This window comes from Paramacrobiotus metropolitanus, unplaced genomic scaffold (assembly GCF_019649055.1).
Source record: "Paramacrobiotus metropolitanus isolate TYO unplaced genomic scaffold, Prichtersi_v1.0 Parri_scaffold0000073, whole genome shotgun sequence".
NCBI classification, from domain to species: domain Eukaryota; kingdom Metazoa; phylum Tardigrada; class Eutardigrada; order Parachela; family Macrobiotidae; genus Paramacrobiotus; species Paramacrobiotus metropolitanus.
The window spans coordinates 177413-186699 of NW_026570293.1; the positions used below are offsets into that span (position 1 = coordinate 177413).

Here is a 9287-nt window from a genome sequence, read left to right on the forward strand (position 1 = left end):
TTACAATACGTACAAATTCGCGGACCGGTTTTTCTCAGCATTGTTGCACATTAAAAAACCTTATATGCGTTTTTAATTTTGTGTACGAGTATAAAAGCCATACTTATCACGGAATTAGTTTTTGGAAAGTTTGGGTCTTGTGGAACTACGCGGAGAATACAGTACCCTGCCTGTTTCTGGTGTCCAGTACGCTAATTCATAGCGTAAAAATTCCGAATGAAGAAAATGTCGAAGTATACGAGTTTAATACAACAAGAAATAAGAAATCCTAAGCGTTACCTGATACCCATAAATTTATATAGGAAATAAAGGCACTGAGCATGTTTACTGACGGTCTTCACTAATGCATCGTAAGCCTTCTAGGCATAAAGTATCTTGTAATTTCGTATGACCATGAAAATTAATGTTTATATTATGGTACTACTTCGCTTTTATGAGTAACCTCAAATTCCTCAATGGGGGATACCATATACCACTGACATTAGTATTGATCGCCAGGAATAAGTCAAACATACAGGGATGACAGGATATAAATTATAGACAGATCAGATCTTGACCAACAGATTGGGACGCATTAACATATCTTAACATATCAAAGATACGCCAATTGGATTAACGGATATACAAGCAGATACAAGCGTGTGACCGCACAACATCATATCAACAACCGCCAAGGAACACTCCTCCAAGAAGCCACATAAATAAATCATCGTAATAATATAAGGGACCATCGCTCGACGATCCCGGCAGATTATATGCATGCAAATACTGGACACTCTCGAAGCTACACAAGCCAACGCAACAAACAGTTAAAGGTGCACGCAAAACACTACCTACAAAAAAAGAACACACGAAGACAAACGGGTGCAGGGGAATTTTGGCAACTGCTGCAACTGCTGGTGGAGACGCCAACGCGAGGGCGCCTGTATATAATACGTCACAACGAGACCGGCGTGCGGCGGGTTTTGGCAGTGATACAATGCTACGCTTCTTGCTTATGACTGGAGGAAGTGGAGACGTGCTGCGACGCGGATGTGGAACTGCTGGAGGATTTGTGAGGGTTGGTGCGTTGGGTCTGTTTTTTGGCCTTCATGCGCCGGTTCTGGAACCTGCAGGAAAATAAATGTACGTTACGACTACAGTCCTTATTACGAGTATTTTCAATTTCTTGATTTCAGTTCCAGCGCCTTGATTTATTTAAAAATTATTTTAATTCGTATGCCTATTAAATATTATTTTTACGCCGTTTACTCGTACGTGGTAGGGCTACCTAATTTTATTAGATTTGATTTTAGAATATTTTTAAATTTAAGATTTTAGATTTTTTTTAAATCAGTAATTCATTCTTGAAAGTATTCAAAATAATTAACAGATGGTTATTTTATTTGTGATTTTCCTCGTACCAGATTTTGACTTGGCGTTCGGTGAGATTGAGGTTGCGCGAGAGCTCCCAGCGTTTCTGTTTGGTGATGTAGGTATTGTAGAGGTACTCCTTCTCCAGCTCCAGGGTCTGGTATTTGCTGTAGGGTTTGCGCTTCTTGCGCATCGTCACCTGACTGGTCCAGTCCAGCGAGGAGAAGCTGTCTGCAACATACAACACGATTAGACCCGCGGTATGCGCAAATTAGCCATATTACTACTGCGGATTGACAGCAGCGCTACGGTATATCGCATTCGCTACTCGTGCCCCCACCGCATCCAAACACCAATTTACGACTATTGCCTCTGCACATCCGGGCGCTTGATTACGCCGAATTGCCGATTATGGCTGTTCCGCTGGATGCCTCGCTGACTACTTGGTTAGAGTAATCCCCGCAATCAACGCGCAACAACGAGTGACCTTTCTTATATCATAATATAGTATTAAACGCATTAATGTAGACAATGTTGTTATAGAAGGGATCCACGGCTCAAAGAGCCAGAATAGCGATTGCCAAAGCAACCAAACTCCGCTTTACTGATTTATTAAAAAAGCGATGAAAGTAGAAAGTAGTGGTATTTCGCTGGCGCAATCCATAGTTCAATTTCAATTAATTATTAATTAAATTTATTAATATTGTTTCAATATTTACCAAGTTCGAATGCTGTTAGTTATTAGAATTATTGTTATGCTGTTGATGTTAATATTAATTACATTTGCCCGTAAAAGGCAAAATGCATGATTGCTTCGTGTACAAAATATTGTGACGATCAAGGGAAAGTCAGGGAAATTGGCAGCTTTACTCGCGCACTCTACTCCCGTCCCGCCCCTTCGCTGACCTGACCTCCATCCGAATTCCCGCCACACTTTGACAGCGCATGTCACTATAATGCTTTACTGTACTCAAAAATCATGCTGAAATCGAATGCACCGCTTTCTTGGTTGATACCAAATACGCCGAATTGTTGGTTTTGTACAACGCTGATTTTACCCTACAGAAAACTTTCAACTACAGCAAAACCTGTGTATCATGTTCTTGCTCAATTTCGCCCCACACAAGTCCGACAAATGCGAGAACGGCAAACAAAGAAGCCGAATAACACACTGACGGCGCTTCCGGCGCATAAATTACCTTGGTAACGAACGACAACGAGAGCTCAGAAAAAATGCCCTTCCGCTGATGAAAATACAACGTTACCGACATCGACGAAAACTCTGTTGAATTCTCCGCATTTAAATTAAGCGTTAATAGAGAACATAATTCACGTTTATGGAAAGAGGTATCGTAAACAAATTAAAACTGCCGGTTACTGACAAATTTTATTGCGCATTTTAGCAGATATTTACGATAAATGTTATGACCGAAGTGCATTAATGGGATGGACGAAGGTGTTTTATGCTTACAATGTTAAATACATTTTCTGTGTAGTTTAAGCATTTGCGGGTCGCATTAGTCGCGCCATTAGACGGTGAGTAGCAGCATTGCCGGGCAAGTGCATTAATCGTCGTAAATTACCTTAAACACTGCAGTCCAACAAGCAATATTGCGGTCATAAATAACCGGCGCACAAATTCACACACAGCAACCGCGCGCTCATTTGCAATCCATTCACACTGTACGCATTATAGTGCCGTGCATGCAAATTGCCAATACGTTCTTGATACATTTCTCGTGCGTCGATTTTCCCAGCGAAATGCATTCTGACACGCACAGACGACGGCGCAGGAAGCATGGCCGAAAAGTGGGGTTTTTATATGGCCATCGTAAAACGCGGCGCAGCGGACCCGCATCTGCATTCGGCACATGTGTGTGTGTGCGGCACGCAGAGGCCGGATTAGCGTCGCACAATGGCGAAGGAAAATTAGCTTGCGCTCTTCCCACGCCGTCTGCTTTTTGCTTTTACAAGAAGCCTCAATTTCACAAAATTTTTGTATAAGAAAAACTAAGCATTCTTCTGGAAATTGTCTTAATGAAAAAATCATTAATTTTATAACATTAATATCTCGTTATCGAAAATTCGTTATATTCTTTGGCATTTTTGCTATTACAAATTTTGTTTAGATATTTGGTGACGTTTTCGCCGTTTGAATAAACTGTCAAGTCCAATTATTAATCAAAAATAGAGAAGATTTTTAAATAGCACGCATACAAGTTACAACATTAATAAAAAGATTTAAAACTTATTAAATAATTAACTTCCTTAATTCGTTTATATTTATCTTATATTTACCATCAAAATAATTTCGTTATGATAATTCAGTAGTTTCGTTTTCCGGTTGATTAAGCCGCCACGTTGTTGTTTGTCCTTGAGACAGGAAATTATTATCTAACGTTATATGATTACCCTGGCTATCACGAAAACGGTTCTAGTGTACGATAAACCTAGTGATTATGCGGATGCTAATAGATATTATTTCGCTACACTCTCAGCCGTGGCGCTATTGATTTGCAAATAGCTGACCCCGATGGCCAGCATTAAGTAAGCTAGAGAAGACTGCAAAATTCAGCAGAATGCTGTTTCGTGTAGGCAGCGTGGCGTAACAGCGAGCCGCGCTCACGCAGCGCTCCATACCCGCTTGTCAGGTCGATGACGGCGCGCCATTGTGGCTCGCACCCATAAATCAGCGGACAGATCTCCAACTACATCGAGCTGATTGCGCTCATTTCCATAATCACAATTACCCCGGTTGCTATCGTATCCACAATCAGCTATTGTGGTCCGTCTAGCGAGCGCGGGCGCGATAAGAACACAAAAGGTCACCTGAATGTCTAGAGCGGCCGCTAACGTAGCAGTAAACTTTGCGCTGTATTCTAATAATATAGTAGTGACCTTTGTGATTTATAAATTCACAAACTTTTTTTTAAGGTGGTAAAAATATTTGTATTAGTACTATTATATTATTAATAATTATTTTTATATAAATTAATAAAATAGTTATCTTATTTTTTAAACTAAAAAAAATTAAAAGGGTGGGTGTAGTTTTAAGATATATTTTATTACTGAAGTTTTAAAATTTCAAACGGTGTTTGTATTTAAAATATATATTTACAGTAAATGAATTTGATATTTAGATAATAAAAGTATTCTGTAGGAAATAAGGTTCATTTAGATTTTGTCTAAGGACAGTAAAAGTGTCTGTTTAAGAGGCCATTAAGTATCGGTCTTGTAAACATCCCATAAGGAATGCTTCTCGTCGCTGGAAGCCCCGCGGACACGAAACCGTCAAAGCGTTGGCCCGCAATCTAATTGGAAACGGCCCCAACAACAACCCGGTTGAACACACTGGCAACCGGCGTTCATCCGTGGCGGATGGCCGTCATAACCGGCATATAAGCACCGCGAGGAGATCCCCGGGTCTGCCGTCGCCGCATCAACACACCGGCTTGACCAGCCAAGCCGCACTCATGCCACACATGACCGCCCTTAACGGAGGATTCATGAAGTGCTCGGACCCATCCGTGTGCAGCTGTTTTATGCCCCCTTCATCAACCTGTCCCCCTTTCTGCGCCATTCGAACTGCCAGCGCTATAAAACTACCCGATTGCACATCCGTGAAGAGTGTATAGTAATGGCTTTTCTGTTTGGTGGATAAACAAGTCCATTTGCCCGGCCAGCCGACAATGGGTTAGGGGATAGAGGCGACAAGAGACCGGGTGTTAATTACCGCAAGGTGTCCAATTAGCTGGGATACAAGCGATTGGAGGAAGCCGCAACGGCTGCCGCCGTGCGCTATGCGCAGGCTAATTAGGCCGGCTTCGATGGAGGCCCATAATGAAGCGGTTTATTGGGTAATACACGCAATTTACCAGTCGATTTCGTCCTCGCATTAATTTATTTTACAAGCTGCAGAATAACCGGTATTTGGTGTTAGCAAGTAATCGTATGACGATCCAGAAAGTTAAATGCTATAAAAAAAACCGAAAGAAATTTTTTTCTGCGTCATAAATGCAAACACGTTTTACTAGCAAAATTAAAAATTTAATCTGCGGGCACACATGTAATAGGTTACTCCTAGTAGCGATGATAGGTTACTCCCTGTCAAAAAATAAAGAAAAAAAAACACAGTGCATCGCAGAAAATATTTTTTTTTAATGTTTTGACAAAATCAAATTTAACCTTTTGCAATGATTTATTTCTAAAACGTAAACGATTAGAAATTTCCCTTATCTTCGGTAAACGTGTGCAGATCGTTAAGGGTACGGTTTGTATTTATATTACTATTAACGGGCATCTTTTATTCTGCCGCGGCATACTTAACCTCGAAAGCGTCCGCGACTCTGTGATAAAACGCGGCCCATTGTTTACACTACAGCGGAGACATTTAGGCAGATTTATGGCTAACCATTGCCGCTATAGTAATGTACAGCGTTTTATGCAGTTATTTTTACACTATAGATTATACTCCATACCCGCGACATTAAGGTGTATTAATATTTTGCCGCTGATGATTTATGAATAAGCATCACTATGAGCTGCACTGACGGTCGCATTAGCATTGACGAGTTATTGTTCTAGTTTTATGGGCCACAAAAATGTAAGAAATACCGATAAAAGTAATTGCTCGCGCTGTACACACCGCGGCCGCAGACTATACGGCCACGTTGAACACGGCTGTATTTCTTTTTTTCTCTGCGCAGCAACAAATTTGCTGCAAATTCCGCCGCTGGCCACAATCTGCCAGGAAATAACGCAACCAGCCAAACTTTTCCAACTGTCATCTTTTGCAAAACACGCCGAACGTTTAGACGTACGCGGAATTTTTACCAAACTTGTTCTGAGATATAGCGACGGTGACCTTTGTAAATAAAACCCCGCCATCGTAATTTCCCGGCTAATTGGTGTAGCGGTAAAAGTAAGCAAGGCTTTTTATGAAGTGTTAGCCAGCGAGTTGAAAGATATACGACCTTAACTGTTTCCTTAAGGCAAACTGTGGAATTTTCAATTACAAGTCTTCGCTTTTCCCGCTCTGTCGTCGGGTAATGAGAAAAACTGGTCGGAACACTTTCCCCAGCTGCGGTCACCAGTCCGCAATGGTCAACATTAATTTTACATGCAATCAGAGTACTACGCGCCACCGTATATTTAAACAGCTGGGCCGAGCCAGAGAACCATAAATTTTTTGCAATATGTATTTCGTCAAGCAGAGTGCATACCATTATATGTCTATCGAGTCGTGGGAAACGGCTACGACGCGCGCACCACCCATAAAATGATTGTCTGGTGTTTTGTTTGGAAAATAGAGCAACCAAGTGCTGAATTAAAAAAGCACACCGGTGCGCTGCTGGTAGTGGCCGCGCTTGGCCGGTCTCGCGGAGGCCAATAATTACGCCGAGAGTAATTATGTGTCGGACCGACTGTGCTCTCTAACCTTCCCATGCACCCGAATTCTTTAAAATTTACTCACGATTTATTTTTAAATAATTACAGTATTATAAAAAAATTACGGTTTGTGTGGTTTTACCTGTCGGGGAAGGATAGAACGCATTGGACGCGTTCATGGCGCCCACGGACGCCGCATTCACCGCGTTGACCGCCTGCGCCAGCGCCGCCGACTGGTGGAAGTCGCGGAAGGGGTCGGCGAAGCTGTTACACGCCGAGCCAGCCGCGGCGGCGGCACTGGCCGCAAAATGCCGTGACCTTTCCTCCAGATAGGGATTCCCGGTTAAATAGTTGGGGAAGGGGTCGGCCGTCGTGCCGGTCGTGGTCCCAGCCGTCCCGTACCCTCCCGGGTACCCCCAGGTGTGGTGGGCCCCGCCCGCCGTGGCGCTGAAGGCCGACATGGCCGCCAGATCACCGGCTCCGACGCCCACACCGTGGTGGTGGCTGTAGGCGTGCGGATGGTGCGGCAGGGAGAAGTTTGTCGAGCCCAGGGTCATTCTAGGGTCCGACGTCATAAATACAACGGATTATGGATTATGGGGCCGGATGATGGCGCATTAACGGGCTAATTACGGTGCCCAATATAATGACAAACGAGCAATAATATATTCCACGGTATAAGGAATATAACGCACTCAAGACAGAATGGTAATTGATGGTCAAGTATAAAATGCCATATTAAATATAATAGGGCCCTGAAACGTCGCCACTAACGGCACGTTATAATACCGGGGACGATTATAACCCCGGCCGTAATCTGTCGTTTAACTGTCGCAATAATCAAGAAAGCGCCCGTGATCCGGTAGCGTTGAGCGTTGCTGCTGCTGCTGGGGTATAAAACGGCGAATAATATTATAAAAGGATAGTGCGGTCGTTTAAAAGGAGGAAAATGTTTTCAGTGTGTCCATTCGGAGCGGCTGGCAAATGGCGGCGATGAGTCGGGTATATGGGGCCGTAACATCTCGCAATAAAACACAAGAGAACGAGTAAGGATGTTTATTGTATAGTTAACTGTATGTGTCTCAGCCTGGATTCGGTACAGTCGGCTGCTAGCGACGTAAAAAGATCGTTACAGACGGTATTATGGCGCTTCATTGGACGGCTGTGTGTATATAAAGAAAACCAAGCTGCCTCTCTCTCGTTCTGTGTGTCGTGTACAATACGGCTTTAGTCTTGTACGTGTCGCGCTGTGCGGGCTGCGTACAGCCGCTGTCGACGCTGTGTATTGCATATGCATATGCGGATATGATGCGACAGGGGCAGCTTTACTGTTAATCCCACCAACGACGAATCCCAGAGAGGCGACGCGTACATGGCGACACGGGCCGTTCTGTACATCGTCTTTATTCGTGCTTCGTGCAATAATACATATATCTGTAGTTTGTTTTAGATTATTAAATAGTAACTATTAATCTTTCGAATAAAAAGCAGTAATTCTTATTACATAATTATTCTGGTATGCTTGCAGTATATAAAAAAAGGGTTAAAGATTAACCAAATAGAAATATTATTTATTATTATCACCTATCAGGACAAATATGGACAAAGAACAGGATGATTATTCATCAAAAGAATTTTGGTTTCTTTTAGTTTATTATAAAAATAATTTTCCAGGCTCTTTTGTCAAAGAAATATGCAGCAAAAATGTACTAACAATTTTTATATGTTCCATTTGTGCGACACAGTTCATGTACAACTCGCATCAAGTTAATAATTCTTTAGATAGACTTAATGTTAAAAATACATCTTCGCCGGTAAGAAGTTAAATACACGGTAAAATGGGCCGTCGTAAACCGTTCAGCATTTGGCCTTTGTTCAAGACAAACTGACTTTTTCCGCTCGAGAGGAGCTGAGCTAATCTAAATAGGTAAAATCTTTACAACTTATCTAGCTGAAGCCGGAGCCGTAAAAAATTTACGACTACATTTTAACAGCAGAACGACGCTGCCCATAGAAAATAAATCGCTTTTAATGCTGCTTCTTATCGTTCATCAAGCTTGCCAGTTTACTTCGCATTACTCACTTAAATGAAGCCAGTTTCGGCAATGGCTTAGGTTAATAAAACATACCATGCTTTTCAAATTCTAGTTATTAATACAGCTTTTACTAGCATTCGTTTAAATATCGGTATTTTTAAAAAATTGCAACTGCGGCGGAAAATGATAAGCAATATTTTCTTTATAACGTAACAAGGAAAACATTTTGCGTATTAATGCAAGTGAGAAAAAAACGATTTATAGAGGTGCACTTGCGTGGATGACGGTGTTTGCACACATGTGTATGCTGATTTGATTGTATTTTATGACGGTTTGGTCGGCTGTTGGGAAATTAGCGAGTAAATTGTCGGACAACGAGGCAAGCATTTGTTGTAGTCATATATTATCCGCGCTTGAAACCTGTACAACGCGCAATCTTAGCAGAGAACCATAAAACGCAGATGGCCATTATCGCAAAGCTAATATTGTCGAAATATTTCTCAAGGTCGT

The 9287-nt window shown here is 42.1% G+C and overlaps 1 protein-coding gene across 1 annotated transcript; it reads right to left on the reverse strand.

The window, feature by feature from the left end:
• Window positions 1–472: 472 nt before the first annotated feature.
• LOC129594967 (homeobox protein abdominal-B-like) lies at window positions 473–8199 on the reverse strand. Its single transcript, XM_055491841.1, has 3 exons — window positions 6884–8199; window positions 1404–1584; window positions 473–1109 (listed from the first exon to the last, which is right to left on the reverse strand). Exons 1-3 carry the CDS (start codon window positions 7314–7316, stop codon window positions 983–985), a joined length of 741 nt encoding a protein of 246 aa, XP_055347816.1. The 5' UTR covers window positions 7317–8199; the 3' UTR covers window positions 473–982.
• Window positions 8200–9287: the final 1088 nt, after the last annotated feature.

What these genes read in the sequence shown, in the direction of transcription:
- LOC129594967 (XM_055491841.1), bottom strand. Translation starts at nt 7,316, where the DNA reads ATGACGTCGGACCCTAGAATGACCCTGGGCTCGACAAACTTCTCCCTG. An exon ending in GTTCTATCCTTCCCCGACAG is followed by an intron (nt 1,585 to 6,883) that starts GTAAAACCACAC and finishes TGTATGTTGCAG; the next exon opens with ACAGCTTCTCCTCGCTGGAC. An exon ending in GAACGCCAAGTCAAAATCTG is followed by an intron (nt 1,110 to 1,403) that starts GTACGAGGAAAA and finishes ATTTTCCTGCAG; the next exon opens with GTTCCAGAACCGGCGCATGA.